The sequence below is a fragment of the Balaenoptera acutorostrata genome, chromosome 9, assembly GCF_949987535.1.
Source record: "Balaenoptera acutorostrata chromosome 9, mBalAcu1.1, whole genome shotgun sequence".
Lineage (NCBI taxonomy): Eukaryota > Metazoa > Chordata > Mammalia > Artiodactyla > Balaenopteridae > Balaenoptera > Balaenoptera acutorostrata.
Window position 1 is genome coordinate 98373532 of NC_080072.1, and position 16748 is coordinate 98390279.

Genomic DNA, 16748 nt, shown 5'->3' on the forward strand with positions numbered 1-16748 from the left:
ATCGGCATGACGGTTAGCCTTGGGGGGCATAAAGGGTTGTCATCTTCCAGAAATAACCAAGAGCCCTCCAAGAAGTGGGTGTTTAGCCCCAGGGTGCTTTCAAGGTGGATGGAGTCCGCCAGGATTCTGGGAAGGCAATGAGGGGAAAAGAGGAAACATCTAACAAGAGGGGAGCAGGACGATCTCATCCTTGATGGGGACCCAGCAGTGTCAATGGCCTCACCAGGAAAGGAACAACAGGACTCCCTGGGACAATCCTGGCACCGCCTCAACTTGCCCCGCTCTGCACCCCTGAAAAAAAGTCACACTCAAGGGATGTTCAGGGGAGACCATCTGTTTATTGCAGCCAATAAATCCAAGCAATGAGACAAACTGCAACAGAAACTGTCTGCTCCCCAAAGCAGACACACCACAGCAGTTGGGTCACAGAGGACCATTTCAGTTTCTCTCCCCACCACCTCTTCCATTACCACATAGCACATAAATCCTAGAAAGTGCATAAGTAGTTGTGTTTTCCCCTCCAAGTGCACAAAGAGCAACAAGAACATTCCATAATTTGCCTTTGGTGAATCAACTCAAAACACTGAGAAATGATTGTTTCCCCCTCGACGTAACTTTCGGGGTGGATGTAGTGAGATGTTTTATATTTGTATATATAATATATCTCTACCTATATATAGACTATGTACAGACGCATCAGCAAGCTTCAATAAAGGAAGACATCAGCAAGAGGCACAGCAAGAGACACAGGCTGTCTATCCTTAAGACGTATGTAGGAAGAAAAATTTCTCCATTCATCACCCGTTCCAATTGCACCAAGCCATTCCTATGGCCTGGGACTGTCTTTTGGACCTGGCCAGTATTTTCAATTGTCCATCTGCTTAACCTGACCTTGCAAATACTTACCAGCCCAACCTCACCAAGGAGACTCACAGGGAGAAATATGGATCCAGCTTTTCCTTTTTATAAATTGGGAATAACTGTGATTAGTCCAGAGCTAGGGGGCAGATAGCTATTTCCAAAGCCAGTTCCAAGGCACCTCAAGGCATTTCAGTCCTGAAAAAAATGTGCTTTGTTCTTATAAGCTAAATCCCATGGGTTGGCCAGCCCATCTCTCTTTACAGGGGCCCTTAATTAGGAGAAAGGGACAGATAGGGGGTTCCAAGAGAACAGGAGAGGCAGAGACAGTTGAGAAAACCAGCAGACTGAACCCAGCAGAGCGCAGTGATGGGAACATGCAGCCAGAAGTAGGGCTTGAGCCCCACGGTGCAGGAAGAGGTATACACTAGAAAGCAGGGTGCTGTGGAAACATCTCACCAGTCTCCCACCTCTACTCACAGAAGCCCCATTTTGTTCCCAGCCTCATTGCCCTGGGGGAGGCAGCTCTATGAGGCCTCTGGAAGAGACTCTAAGAGGCTCGGGCAGAAAGTGCATATGAGGATGGGTACCTGAGACAAAGGTGGTTCCTGGCCCACCCCCATCTGCTTGGGCGCCTGAGGCCCCTGGAGAGGCGTTGCTCTCCCTAGGACCCTCTAGGTCAGGGCAGAGAAAGGAAGGAACCCAGAAGTCTTGGGCTTCTTTATAGAGAGTTAGGACTTCTTGGAATAAACCTAGGGAATCTTGCAAACAATTTCCCTAAATGTTATGAGTCCGGGAAAAAGAAAAGTTCCCAGCATCCACACAGATCCTCAATCATCCTGGAAGAGGAGAGCACTTAAGAAGTTGCCAAAAAGTGAAATCTGCAAGCTGCAGACATGTTATTACAACCACCCTTGGTCTCAGCTGGAAGGAGGGTGCCCACTACCCATCTCTCCCCTCTCAGCTGGTTGGCTCCAAGGATGGGCAATGTCCACTCACCCCAGGCATCCTGGGGGCTTAGCCCACCCCCATTGGCAGTGTGTTGATTGGCAGTTAGGTACTGATGAGTTAGAATTTCCAGGTGAGCTGGATTCATCCCACCCAGGAGCTCTCAGGCTGGTTGCCCACCCTCCACCCTGTGCCCACTCTGTCTGGCCTCTCACCCTCTTCCCTATTGTATCCTCCCTCTTTCCTTCCTTTCCTCCCTTCCCAGGGCCCAGATTCTGGAATCTCTTCCTTTTTCTCCTACTCCAGCCCTGGAAGCAGTGGCTGCAGAGGTGGAATTAGATGCACCAAAAAAAAATTCATCTTGGTCCCCACAGTGCTGACCTAGCAGTTCCCAGCTCTGTTATGGCTTTGTGTGCATCCCCAGTACCTGGCCCAGTGCCTGGCACATAGGAGATGCTCAATAAATGGATGTTGAATTGAAGGGAATTAAACTGAATCGCCTGTATGCTATTGCTCTCTCCCCAGAAAGGCCATGTGCTGGGCAGAGGCAGAGAGGTGTCCCAGAAGCTGTCAGAGTCCCATCTCTACCCCCTTTCCCCAGACTCCTGCCCTGGGCTCTGACCCCCTGAGCCCGGGGAAGGGCCTGAGCTCTGAGAAAGGCTGGGAAGTGCTGCAGAGGGTCAGCCTGGGGTGGGCGTGGGGCATTCCAGCAGCTCTGCCCTCCCACTCCCATAACCCCATCCCTGCCTCAGTCACAGCCTGGAGGGGCTGGGCTCCGGGGAGGTGAGCAGGGCTGGAGGAGCTCACCTCCCTCTCCTCATCTCCTTCATCTCCCTGTCTGCAGAGGCCCCTCCCACTGGGCAAAGTGTGGCTCTGTTCATCCAAACTGGAGACTGAGGAACCAGAGGAGAAGCAGGCCCCTCGGTTGTGAGTTTGAACCTCAGTCTCCCAGTCTGTAGTATGGGTGACTTGGCTAGCTGATCTCTGAGGATCTTCCAAGGCAGTTTCTCTCTGTCTCTCTCCCGCTCCTGAGGCTTGAGCAATTCCCTCTTCATGTGAGTAAAATGGCAGTGAAAGTTGGCTCCCCACAAATGCTACTTTCCTCCCCCCCAGAGAGAGCTGTCGGGGCAGGGGAGGGTGTGACATGGCTCCAGATGTGACATGGCCACAGGATCTCAGAGGCTACAAGGCTCCCCTCATGCTTCCCTCGGGGCCAGAAGCCAGATGAAACCCTGCTGAGGGTAACGGGGAAAGTCTGAACAGAAGCCCCAGCGAGGCCCCCGCTCTGCACACCTACTCCTCTGACTGGCTCCCACCCCCTCCCTCCTTATCTCCGCACCTCAGCTGCTCCTGGCCCAGGTGATGGCGGCCACCCTGGGGGAGAAGGCAGTCAACCTTGAACTCCACTTTACAACGGAGCCCCCAGCCCCTCGTCCCTCAGCTAACTTTGCAATTGTCTCCTGTTAGTGGGTAACTGCGGTGAAAAATGACCACCACCTGGAGAAACACGACTCCCCGCCCCCCATGGCCTAGCTCAGCAGCCCTTTGGTACTTTTCTTGACAAAAATCCCAAGGGCTTTGCAAGCCAACAGAAACCCAGAGGCTTCTGTGGTAGCAGCTATCGAAGGAGAAAGGTGAGAGCAGAGCTCCCTGGGCCAAGGCTTGTCTCCAGCTGCCTCCAGCTTCCTTCCCTTCAAGGCCCAGGAAACGCACGGTCATCCTTTCAACACACCCCCAAGTTATAGGAACCCATCACCCCCATGACAAGGCTGCCCAGGGCCAGGAGCGGCTCGGGGAGCAGAGGCACGCCACGCCCCAGGCCTTCTAGAGGCAGCCAGCAGAGCCCCGTCCCACCTGCAGGTCCCCTCTGAAGCCGCCACCAGACCAGTGCACGCACTGGGCAGGCTGGACAGCTGGCCTCCTCCTCCTCCACTGCCCACCCTCCCCCTCTCTCTCTGCGCCCCTCCCACAGGCCTCCTGCCTCTTCTCAGAGGCTGGCAGTTTTGAGCCCGCTTCTCCCTCCCCCCGGGGCCCACACATCCCAGACGCCAGGGCAGGTTTCTCGAATCAAAGAGAGGTGAGTCTCTCTTGGTGCAGGGTGGCAGATACGAAGGGAGGGGTTCAGGAGGTCCCAGGTCAGCCCTGGGGTCCTGGTTCGAGAGAAGCACACCAAGAGAGGGCAGGCGGGGGCACACTGTGCAGGGCGGAGAGTGGGAGGGAGACAGGACGCAAGGGAGGGGCTGCAGGGCCGGCCGCCCGCCCATTACTTGGTGCCATCGTCCGCGTTGCCCTCTCCATCCGTCTTGCCCTCCTCCTCCGTCTTCAGGTCATCCGTGCTCAGTTTCTGCTCTTTTTTCCTCCTCACGCACTTTACTACCATCAGCACCAAGATGACCACAGCCAGAAAGCCCCCGACGGAGGCGCCCACGATCACGGCCACAGTGGAATCCCGCTCAGGGGGCTCTGGAGAAGGAGAGGAAACAGACCCGCTGAGCCCTAGGGCTGGAAAAGGGAGCCTCGTCCACTGGCCCCTGCTCCCTGCAGTAGGTGTGGGGTGGTCCTGACTTTACTCTCCTCTGTGGAAAGCACTCTAGTCAAAGCCAGAAATCAACCCAGGCCATGGACCTCTAAGCGCCCCACCCACCCCATAATCCCAGGGCACCTAAAAGCCCCAGGGGAGGGCAATATAATGCAGTATCCAAGAGGATGGACTTTGAGGTCAAATGGACCCAATTTGAGTCCTGATTGTACTATTTATTAATTGTGTGACCTTAGGTACCTTACATAGCCTCAGTTTCCTCATCTGTAAAATGGGAATAATCATAGTACCTCCCTCATAGGGTTGTATGAGGATGAAGTGAGATATTGCATCTGGAGAGTTTAGCCCTAGCTATAACTGAGACATAGCAAGTGTCCAATAAATGAAAGCTGCTCTTGGGATTCTTAAGATCGTGATCATGCTGGATAGCATCATCAGGACTCTCTGAGACATAGTCCTCAAGGACTGGAAGGAGTAAAACAGATGCCTACCACCCAGCACATGCTGTTGCTCCCACCCCTCAGGAGGGCACAGCCTCTCCCAAGGAGCCCCAGCTAGTCCTGCTGGAGAGTAGCTGGGTGGGAACGGGCAGGGCCCCCCAGCAGCCCCTCACCTTCCATGAGGACTTGCAGATAGATCTTGCCGTGGCCGCGGTGGCGGTCGGGTGGGTTCATGATGTAGCAGTTGTAGGTGCCCTCATCCTCCAGCTGCACGTTTCTCAGTGTGACTGACACGTCATACTTGCTGGGGTTCCCTGAGAACTCCACGCGGTCTCGGAACCGCTCCAGCTTCAGGTTAATGATCTTCATGCGGAACTGGAGAAACTGGGGGGGCAGGAGGCGAGGGACAGGATAGGGGGCTGGATGAGCAAGGAGCTGCAAGGACAGCAGGATGTCCCTCCTCCCATGCCCCCTTTTACCTGGAAGAGAGGCAGTCACCTCTAGATCTCTGCCACCCTCCCAGGGCCACCCAGGCACGAGAGCACACCTCTGCCAATGCCCTCAGGAGCAGATAGCCCACCAGGGTATGCTAGGGTCTTGGTACAGTGCAGGGGCAGGTGGTGGGAAAGGGGAGCTTCACGCTGTGGGGCTCCTGCCTCCCCCACCCCTGCCTCCATCTGAGAACTCACCATCTCCTCGGAGCAGTTACTACACTCCTGGTAAGTCCAGTTCAGGGAGAACTGTTTGTGGTTCACGGTGTAGCAGGAGTTGAAGGTGCAGGACAGGCGGGCATCAGAGCCATTGAGGACGTTGAGGGTGGTAGGTACTGTGACTTCCATGCTCCTCCCTGGTGGCACTGTGGACAAAGCCACAAGCTGGTGAGGATTCTGGCAGACAAGGCCAGGGAGGGGGCAAAAGCCTGTGCACCTGGTGGGGAGCGGAGCGGAGCAGAGCTAGGACAGCTGGCTGGGTCCCTTATGGCTGAAATTAGGGGGTGGGGTGGAGTGGGGTGGGCAAAGCTCCTAAGCGGTAACTGATGTGGCCCTTCGGGTGGAGAGAGACCACATCGTCTGTCAAGCCAGGGACAGACAGATGGCCTCAAGCCTTCCCTCCACCTGGCTGTCCGGCCACAGGCCTGTCATGGCCACCTGACGGCTTGAACAAGGGGCTGCACAGTGCTGGCCTCGGTTTCCCCATCTTCCCGCCACTTTCAACCATCTCGGCTGAGCCAAAGCCCTTCCAGCTGAAGCTGCAGTGTCCCCTGGGGGCAGGCAGCCTTGAGGACAGATGCAGATTCAGAAGGCCTCGCTCTCTCTACCGCAGGGCAGAGTCAAGCCGTATGCCCAGTCCAGCCCGGCCCAGCCCCCTTCTCTTCCTCAGGCTCCTGGCAGGGACGGCAGATGAGTAACGGGAAGGAAGAGATGCCCCAGAAGAATAGGCACAATTCGAAGTGATCAACTGATGGGTCTACAAGGACAGGAGTCCCTTTTGGAGATGCCAGGCCTGGACACACCACGGCAAGGAGCTGATACAGGCTGCAGGGACAGCAGGGTGCAGAATCCTCTGGGGAGCGCTGGACCTGGTCCAGGAGCCCTGGGTGTGTGGCCTGAGAAGGCCCAGCCCACACTGACATTCCAAGCAGGGCAGAGGCTAGGGTGAGGGGAGTGAGCCAAAGCCCTCCCAGCTGAAGCTGCAGTGCCCATCCCACCCCCTGCCCACAGAGGGGCAGAAAGCCTTGGGCACGAGATTTAAGGGGGTGCCCACCCTCAGGGTCATGCAAACACCTCCTTAAATTTTGCACCCTGGGCACTGCACTCACCTCACCCTAGCCCTGGGCTGAATTCTAAACTTCTCTGCCAATATGGTCAAAGCCTCATCCCAAGAGATGAATATTCTTTATAAAGGAGAAGCAGTAATGCTCAGTATCAATCATTCATTCACTCATTTACCAAATATTTATAAATCACCTCCTGTGCCCCAGGCACTCAGTCTAGGCCCCAGGGATTATTGCTATGATGGAGGCAGGCAGAGGTACTGTAACATGGAGCTTATATTCTAGGGAGGGGGACAGACATTAACAGGGAAAAGAAATGATGTAACTTTAGGTATTGATTCACAGGCAAGGGCTGTAAAAAATAAAGCAAGGTGCAGGGTGTGTTTGACATCGGGTGCTCAGGGAAAGCTGCTCCGAGCGGTGCCCTGTAGGTGGCCCCCCCACTAAAGTGAAGGAGTGAGCCATTTGAAATTTTGAAGGAATCCAAGGCAGCAGAACATCAAGAGGAAAGTTCCAGCGGTTGGAATGAGCATCACACATCGGAACACAATCAGCAGAGTGATCAAGGGGGCAACTGGAGAGAGCTGAGGTCCCAGCGTTAGGCCAGGACTAGGACACTATTCTTCTGAGTGAGAGAAGCCACTAGGGGGCGGCAGGGGGCAGCTAGGAGGCACGGAGACCCCATTAGACGTGGTTCAATCCCAGCTCTGCCTTCTGTCGGCTGGGAGAACATGGGCAAGTTCCTCCCTCTTCTGAGCCTCAGGCCCGTCCTCTGTAAAACGCAGCTGATGATACCTACCTCCTGGGGTTATGGTAATAATTAAATAAGATAAAATATGTAAAGCAAAGGGTAGGGGAATTCCCTGGCGCTCCAGTGGTTAGGACTCGGCACTTTCACTGCGGTGGCCCAGGGTTCAGTCCCTGATCGGGGAACTAAGATCCCGCAAGCTTCAAGGCACAGCCAAAAAAAAAAATACAAAATAAAAATAAGGCAAAGGGTAGCCTAAATTGTCCTCAGGTTCCGCCCCCTAAGCAGGAAGGGCTTCTGGGGCAGTCTCCCGGCAGGGGCACCTTGGAGCCTGACCCCTCAGGGCAGCCCCTTGGAATTCCCCCGGATTGCACAGGGCTCGCGTTTTGCAAAAGATTTCGTTGTGCAAAGCTGCCCGGCCCCACCCCAGGGGCAGCAGCACTGCAGCCTGGAAGCAGGGATAGCAAAGTCCTTCCACTCAGCTCGTCCCTTGGGATGAGTGGCCAGGGCCAGTAGGCAGGACTTAAGAACAGGAGACGCTCTGAACTGCTGGCCAGGGAGGTCAGGACCCAGCCCTAGACAGAGGCACAGGCACACGGCCCCACCTGCAAGGCCAGGCTTCCAGGTGTGCTCAAGTGCTCAGCAGGGAAATAGGAACTGGAGAGGCTGAGCGGCACCCCCAGGAGAACAAAGCCCAGTTCCTATCTCCTCACTCTCACAGCGTTATGAAAGCACTGAGCACAGCGCCAGGCTAGGAGGAGGTGTGCTGAAAATGCCATCTCCGCCCCCGCTCTGCAGAGGCGGAGGTATCTTCAGGGAAGGAGCCCGGCAGGGCCGTGTCCTGAGCTTACCTCACATCCCAGGAACACCTTGCTTCCCTAGCACCTTCCCTGGGAAGGTTCGGCGACCTTCCCAGGGCACCTGAGCAAAAGGAGCCTCCAAGTGGCATTAGGAAGTAGGTCCCACACATCTGGCTGACCCACCCCTGCCTCTGTCCCGCCCCAGGCCACAACATCACTCCAGAGACAGAACTTGAACCCTACCAGGAGCTCCCTCCATCTTGAAGGAGCTAGCACTCTGCTGTGCGGGAGGGCAGGGCCCTGGGGAGTGAGGGGCCTTTTCTGGCCAGCAGGAGGGGGGCAGACTGAGAGGTGCAATCCGGGTCCTTCCCCGCATCCCTATGGCGCGGCCTGCAGGAGGCACCAGGCGGACACATGTGCCCTCTAGTGGTCAGAGAGGTCAACCGTCAAGTCCCAACTGCAGAGAGAGGAACAAGAGCCACCAAAGCAGGGGGAACCTCGGGAACTGTAGATCCAGCTCCATCACCTTACCAACGAAGAAAGTGAGGCCTGAGAGAGACACACAGCAGGTAGGGACAAGCCGGGTCCCGAATCACGGTTCCTGGCTCCCAGTACAGCGCCCACTTCCACCTGAGGTCTCCCAGGGTCCCAGCTCAGGGCAAGGGCCTTAGGCCTTTCACCAATCCAGGCCCTCATTAAAGATGAGGAAATCATCATGCAACGAGGACAGAGTTGTGAGCAAAATCCTGGGCTCCTGATGAACTCTGCTGCTTCAGGAAATTAGCCGAATCCACAGCTAGGGCCACAAAAGGACTTCATAGTAACAACAAGGTGCTTACTGTGTGCCAGGCGCTGTTTACATACCCTACAGATATCACCTCATTTAATACAACAGCCCTATTATCACCCCCACTTTCCAGGTGAGGAAATGGAGCACAAAGAAGGTAAATGAATAGCCCAAGTTCACAGCTGGTAAGTGACAAAGCTAGATTGGAACCCAGGCTGCCAGGCTGCCAGGCTCTAGACAGCAGCTTGAGGGGTGGAGGCTGGGTGAGGGGGTGATTTTTGTTCCAAGGGGTCGCAGGGCTCAGTCCTCCTGCTGTCTACATGGCAGGTCCGGCCCCCATGTCAGCCCCCAGCCAGTCAGGCTGGCCAGAGGGGAATGGTCTTCTTTAAAGGAACCTCCATACAAGGGGGGCTCACAGTCTTCCTGGTTGTCCCCTTTGGGACCAGGTCTGGAGCCTGAGTCTCTGATCTCCAACCCACAGAAAGGAAATGATTCAACAAGGGTACCGTAAGGATGTGACTTTTGAGCTCAGTTCCAAAACTTCACCGGTGCCCAGGCCCCCTCACTCTCTCTAAGGCGTATCTGGGCACCTCAGGCCCCATGTCATATACTTTTCTAACTGGCCCGTCTTGCAGAGATCACAAAAATTTGCTCATCTCCTGTCAAACACTATTTCCTACAGAGACTAGAAGTTAATTCTCTTCACGCCTCTTTCCAACCCTACAGCAACCTATGAGGTAGGTTAATTTTCTTCTTGGTTAAAAAAAAAAAGAACGGAGTTTGTCTAAGCAGAGAAATTAGTCCCCACCCTTCTGGAGCACGCTGTGTCCCAGGGCAGCCCCTGCCTCCCAAGTGACTGTGACACGCAGCCCAACTCCTGGGCTGCCTTACCATTCAGACCCACCGCCTCAGGTCTCCCTCCCAGGCCAGGCCACCCCCATGCAGCCAGGAGAGCACCTGTCCTTGTCACCCCTCACCCCCAATCGCCATTGGCTCCCTGCTGCTTACAGGATCTCGTCCAGGCTCCTGGGCTTCTGAGCCCTTTGCCATCTGGGACCATCCAGCACCCCAGCCTCATTTCCTGTCCTGCTCCCAACCCTTCACGCTTCCACCACTCCAGTGACCCTGGAGTTCTTACTTTTCTGAAAACGCCGCCTTCTCCCACTCCTCCATGCCTTTGCACGTGTTTTTGCTGCAAGTTGGGAAGCTCATTCACCCTGCTGCCCCTGAGCCCTCCTGCTTACCCCGCAGATCCCAGCTAACAAGGCATCGCCCCCGTGGCAGCTTCTCCAGTGCCCATGCCCTCTCCCCAGACCGGGAGGTTTCTGTCACTTCCAGACCAGGAGGCAGAATGGCATAGTGGCCAAGACCAGCGCTCTAGAACTGTGGTCTGATCTTGCGAAAGATGGTTCACCTCCCAGCACCTCAGTTTCCTCATCCGTAAAATGGGAGACAACAATAGGCCCTACCTCCTGGGGCTGTTGTGAGGATTGAATACTAAAACATAAAGCTCACAGCAGTGCCTGGCACATGGTCAGCCCCCACCAGAGGTTAGCTGCTAACAGCACCGGGGTGCTGCATTACTATTTTTTGTTTATGTTCCCTAGTCCCTCGGGAGACTCTGGGGAGCTGATTCTTATTTATCTTGGCATCCCTGGACCCAGAACAGCATGTGACACACAGTGGGCACTCGATAAAAGTCTGTAGAGGGAAGGGAAGGCGTTTTCCCCTGTGTGTCCGTGTGCAGTGGGCTTGAGTGAGGACCAGACTCCACTTTCTAAGCCTCGCCTAACATAACCCAGACTTTGGTAACCAGGCCAGTGACCATGGAGCCAAGAGTTTTGAGAAAAACTCTAAGGAAAACCAATCATTTGGATTGCATCTAACTGAAAACTGGTCTCATGTGCTTCTGTCATGTGTACAGCAGGTTGGCCAGCTGTCCCCTGTCCCTTTGTCAGCTCTGTAGTCATCCTCACAAACCCAGGCCCTGTCTCAGCCCCCTCCCTTGTCACTTGTGACATCCCTCCATCTTGGGGACTGATGCTGCTACAACCACCAAGGTTCCATTGTCCACTTGAGCCCTCTGCCTTGGAGTACCAGGGTATGCCTCATCACAGCGCCAATCAAGTTCAAGTTCAAGGTCCTTACTCCTGCACCCTCCCCCCATCCAGGTTTGCAGAGGCTTTAGCTTCCTCCCACCACTGCCTCACAGCCCCCATACCCTGACCTCTTCACCCTAGATTCCATCTTCCTCTAAGCAACACCCTGGTCCTGGTCCCCGAGCCCCCTTGCTTTCTTCACTTAGATAAGGCTCTCCCTCCTGCAGGAAGCTCTCCCTAACTCCCCAAAGAGGTTGTCTGTCCTCCATCCTCATTTCCTTGTACACTGGTCGCTCACCCAACTCCCCTCTTTTTGCCTGTACTTAAGATTCTTTGATCCAAATTATTGTTACTATAGCAGCATCATTTCTTAAATATTGGGGGCAGTAGAATTCAGTGGTTAAGAATGGGGTGAAGCAAAAATAAACTCAAAATGGATTAAAGACCTAAATGTAAAGCCAGACACTATAAAACTCTTAGAGCAAAACATAGGCAGAACACTCTATGACATAAATCACAGCAAGATCCTTTTTGACCCACCTCCTAGAGAAATGGAAATAAAAACAAAAATAAACAAATGGGACCTAATGAAACTTAAAAGCTTTTGCACAGCAAAGGAAACCATAAACAAGACGAAAAGACAACCCTCAGAATGGGAGAAAATATTTGCAAATGAAGCAACTGACAAAGGATTAATCTCCAAAATATACAAGCAGCTCATGCAGCTCAATAGCAAAAAAACAAACAACCCAATCCAAAAATGGGCAGAATACCTAAATAGACATTTCTCCAAAGAAGATATACAGATTGCCAACAAACACATGAAAGAATGCTCAACATCACTAATCATTAGAGAAATGCAAATCAAAACTACAATGAGGTTTCACCTCACACCAGTCAGAATGGCCATCATCAAAAAATCTGCAAATAATAAATGCTGGAGAGGGTGTGAGAAAAGGGAACTCTCTTGCACTGTTGGTGGGAATGTAAATTGATACAGCCACTATGGAGAATAGTATGGAGGTTCCTTAAAAAACTAAAAATAGAACTACCGTACGACCCAGCAATCCCATTACTGGGCATATACCCTGAGAAAACCATAATTCAAAAATAGTCATGTACCACAATGTTCATTGCAGCTCTATTTACAATAGCCAGGACATGGAAGCAATAAGTGTCCATTGACAGATGAATGGATAAAGAAGATGTGGCACATATATACAATGGAATATTACTCAGCCGTAAAGAGAAACGAAACTGAGTTATTTGTAGTGAGGTGGATAGACCTAGAGTCTGTCATATGGAGTGAAGTAAGTCAGAAAGAGAAAATCAAATACTGTATACTAACACATATATATGGAATCTAAAAAAAAAAAAAATGGTTCTGAAGAACCTAGGGGCAGGACAGGAATAAAGATGCAGACATAGAGAATGGACTTGAGGACACGGGGAGGGGGAAGGGTAAGCTGAGACGAAGTGAGAGAGTGGCATGGACATATATACACTACCAAATGTAAAATAACTAGCTAGTGGGAAGCAGCCACATAGCACAGGGAGGTCAGCTCGTGCTTTGTGACCACCTAGAGGGGTGGGATAGGGAAGGTGGGAGGGAGGGAGATGCAAGAGGGAAGGGATATGGGAATATATGTATATGTATAGCTGATTCACTTTATTATACAGCAGAAACTAACACACCATTGTAAAGCAATTATACTCCAATAAAGATGTTAAAAAAAAAAAAAAGAATGGGGTGAAGTCAGACAACCAGGGGTTCAAATCTCGGCTCCCCTTAAACTACTGTGACCTTATTGGGCAAGTTACTTAACTTCTCTGTGCCTGTTTCCTCATCTGTAACGTGAGGATCATAATGTATCTGCCCCATACGGTAACCAATTGCCGTGAGGACTAAACAAGATACACAGCTCGTGGGCACGTGAAAAGAGTTCATAAAGGCTAGCTATTATTGAGCACTTGCTATGTGCCAGACTCACAAAAAACGCAGGCAGTAGGTATTCTCCAGTTCACCCAGGAAAGAACTGAAGCTCAGAGGGGAGTAACTTGCCGATAGTATGAAGTAAATGACAAAGGTGGCTTTAAACCCAGATCGAGTCCAAGGCTCATGCTGTCTCTAGTGCCTGCGCTTCCCTAACGCTCCTGCTGTGTTGTTAATATGTTCAGTAACTCAGCAAAGCTCATAGGCCTTATCGTGTTAGCTGTCAGGGGGCCCTGGGCTGTCTCTAGCACTCCTGCCCAATATCCAGCACAGCATGCCAGAGAAGGAGAGAAAAAGAGGGAGAGAAGGAGTGAGAGAGAGACTTTGGGATGGGGAGTATTCTCACTGACAGCCGTTGGACTGGATCCTCAATTGCTATGCCAGCAATGAGTAAGTTTAAGAGCAAGAAGGAAACTACCTATAAAGCAGGCTCGCAAGTGACTCCCTAGCCCACCTACCCACCAGGAAGTCCATGAGCGGCCATGTATGAAATTAGCATTTGGATCTCTTGACAGTCTGCAAGGTGGGGCTGGACAGTTCGGAGACATGATCCAAAGGGCCACAACCACACTCATGTGTTCCTTTTCTTTCTTTTTTTTTTTTCTGATCCCTTCACCTGACCCCTCCTCCACTCCATCTGGCCCAAGCCAGAGAGCTTCTCCATCAGTGCCTGCTTCAGCCGTTCTCTTCCCAATGCAGAGATCATTCCTCAAGCCTGCTTCCCACCTACGCCTCCACACACTGCAACAAATCGGTGGTACAGATTTCCAGGAAGCCAGACCCAGACTCAACTTTCTGCCCCCCTACTCCCCCGTACACTCTTTTCTGATATCCTAAATCCACCAGATTCCAAAGATCAGGGTTCACAGAAGAAGCCCCGTAAGGGAGCATTAAGTCCCAGGAGATTTGTAGCAGCTAAAAGAAAAAATCCATGAAGAGGCTCTGCACATCAGCCTACCCTCCGCCCCCAGCCCCCCCACATACGTCCATTTCAGGGAAATCCAAAGAAAAATCACCTCCCTTGACAATTGACACCTCCGAGGAACACTCAGATCCCCTGACCCAACATTTCTGCGACCAAGTCGTCCCAGCGTTATGCAGTCCCCAGCCACGTCTCCCCCCATCCCTGTGCCTCCCTTCCCAAGGACAACGCCGAAGGGAGGCTCAAGCGATGTCTTCTTTCCTGCCCCCGGCCCCCATCCTCCTCCTGTTGCGGCTGCACTTCTGGACCCTCAGGAGCATGCAGATGTGCAGTCTAACTTACCCAAAGAGAAAAAGAGACTGAGCCCCGTGAGACTGAAGGCAGGGCGAGGTAGCCAGGCATCTTTGTGCATTTTCAGAGACTGAGATGTTAGTCGGGTGGGATAGGGGAGAGGGTGATTTGAGGGGCCGAGGGCTACAGGGGAGGAATGGTTAGATGCTAAAAGAAAAATGCACGGATGTACTTCAAAGACACATACAACATTAAGGAAGCTTTATTTCCATCTCTCTAATATGGCCGGCTTGTATGTTGCTGCTAAAAAGAGAGAGGGAGTGTGGAAGGGAGAGAGAAAAAAGTGGATGGAGTAAATTTTGTGGTTGGTGGATTTCGAAAAGCAGGTGGGAGGGCGTAAAAAATCTGTCTGCAAAGAGCAAAGTTCCTGAGAAATTTTTACCCTCCAAAACCAGAACTAAAGCATGGCCTGCCTTTTTTCTTCACTTGGGTGATTGTTGGAGTTGGAAAGTTGTTTGAGGAACCCATTTATTTCAAAGCTGCTGTGAGGGGTGAATTCTTTTTGTCATTTAAAAACACCCAAAAAAGGAGATGCTAATTTTTGTTTTGTTTGAAAAGGGTTCAGGGAAGTGAGTTGGGAGACTTTCAGGAAGTAAGAACTTCCTCATTTTTCTAGCATTTCCACTGAAAACAGAACAGCAGGTTGGTGTAAAAATACCTAAGAGCTCTTACAATCATTTGTAACATGAACTTTTGGGGAATCCTGATTCAATCAAATCAACAGTAAAAAGACATTGTTGAGATAATTGGGAAGAAAATAAATATGGACTGGGTGTTTTAGATTATATTAATGAATAATTCTTGATTGGGGGGGCGTTAAAATTTTTTTGTGGTTGGGACTTCCCTGGCCATCCAGTGGTTAAGACTCCGTGCTTCCACTGAGGGGGGCGCGAGTTCGATCCCTGGTCGGGGAACTATTATCCCGCATGCCCCATGGTATGGCCAAAAAAAAAAAAAAAAAATTGTGGTTATGTTCTTTAACATCTTTATCTATTATACACACCGGAGTGCTTATAGGTGAAATGATACGATGGTTGAAATTTGCTTTAAAATATTCCAAGAAAAAAAGTGGGGGGGAGGTAGGTGACACAAGACCAGATGTTGAAACTAGTTGTTTCAACAGATGTTGAAAAAGGGAGAAAACATTAGGCTAGTATCACAAGTAGGAGAACTTGGGGTGGAGTACCCACGTGGCCCTAAGCAGATAAGGTGACCCCCACTCTTCTGGGGAGACATTTGAGGAGAACACAGGTTCTCACGCAGCCACTACACGCACTTGCGATGGGCCACTGATGCACCAAGGAGAGAGCCACCCACATCTTAGAGCATTAACTCTGTGCCAAGTCTTTAAAAGTCTGTACTTAATTGTAAGCCTGGAAGAGGTGATTTCTTCTCTCTTTTTTTTTAATTGCAATGAGGAAACAGAGGCCGACAGGGCCTAACCCACTCAAGTTACCTAGGATAGTTAAGGGCAGAGTCAGAGCCAAGACTCAAGCTGAGGTCTGTGTGAGACACTGGGTATGTCCAGTATTCCACATCGCCTGTTGCCAAGGGGAGGAGACACGACACCTTCCCTTGGGTTGTTTAGAGACACAGGGAAGAGAAGACTGGACTAGACGAAGCAAGGGCCTCTGCGTGTGTGTGTGTGTGTGTGTGTGTGTGTGTGTGTGTGTTTGTGTGTGTGTGTGTGTATAAAAGAAGATGCTAAGAGGCAGGGCATGGAGGAACCAAATGAGAGGCCAGCACAGTGCTTGGTTCAAAGCAGACACTCAATAAACAGGTGCTGCATAGCTGCACGGGGACACCCTGAATGAATGAATGAATGAATTTGGAGAGGAGTGGGACATCGTCCACATCATCGTGAAGGCAGTAAAATCTAGCTGAGGCCGCTGAAGCTGTCCTAGGCTGGAGAGGAGTGGAGTGGGCCAAATTTGGGTGGCAGTTGCTAAAGGCAGAAAGGCGGAGAGAAGGCATCTGTGCTCCTCCACACCAGAGGTGGTTGTCCATGCCTGGACCTTGCACAGACTCCGTCGCCAAAGTTCCTCTGTCGCTCCACCAGAGTCTGGCTGCAGCTGGCTCATGCATTCACAGAGCTCACAGCCCAAGGGAAGGAAAATCAGAGAAGAAGAGATGGGGCAGCCTAGGGAGAAAAGTGTCATCCGGTGGTCACAACCCTCAGGCCCCAGGCCTCCTCCGCTGTCAGCAGTGGCCTGGCTCCCAGGTGTGCCCGGAGAGATAGATTGGCAGCAGCCCGTGCCCTGGCTCCCGCACAGCCCCTCGGCCAGGTCTGCAGCACCATGTCAGCCCGAGAGTTTTGGTTTGACATAGCCGGCCTCCTCCTTTTTCTTAATGCAGCTGAGCGTGCCTGTGAGGCCCAGGGAAGCTGATTACCGGGCTCACTTGGTCTCACACTGGATCCAGACGCTTCTATTTTGGGGACATCTGAGACAAGAGGGGATCCAGAAGTTCCTTTGCCTCTATCCAGAATT

General features: G+C 52.1%; 1 protein-coding gene across 1 annotated transcript; it reads right to left on the reverse strand.

Annotated features, from left to right (window-relative positions):
* Nucleotides 1-318: 318 nt before the first annotated feature.
* SCN2B (sodium voltage-gated channel beta subunit 2) lies at nucleotides 319-14496 on the reverse strand. The gene is made up of 4 exons (XM_007196582.2): nucleotides 14251-14496; nucleotides 5475-5641; nucleotides 4959-5169; nucleotides 319-4269 (listed from the first exon to the last, which is right to left on the reverse strand). The coding sequence occupies exons 1-4, from the start codon at nucleotides 14318-14320 to the stop codon at nucleotides 4070-4072; spliced, it is 648 nt and encodes a 215-aa protein (XP_007196644.1). The 5' UTR covers nucleotides 14321-14496; the 3' UTR covers nucleotides 319-4069.
* Between the last annotated feature and the right edge of the window lie 2252 nt (nucleotides 14497-16748).

Coding starts and splice junctions, on each gene's coding strand:
- SCN2B (XM_007196582.2), bottom strand. CDS start 14,320: ATGCACAAAGATGCCTGGCTACCTCGCCCTGCCTTCAGTCTCACGGGG. Junction 5,642..14,250: donor CAGTCTCTTTTTCTCTTTGG/GTAAGTTAGACT, acceptor CTTTGTCCACAG/TGCCACCAGGGAGGAGCATG. Junction 4,270..4,958: donor TCTGCAAGTCCTCATGGAAG/GTGAGGGGCTGC, acceptor CTCCTTCTCCAG/AGCCCCCTGAGCGGGATTCC.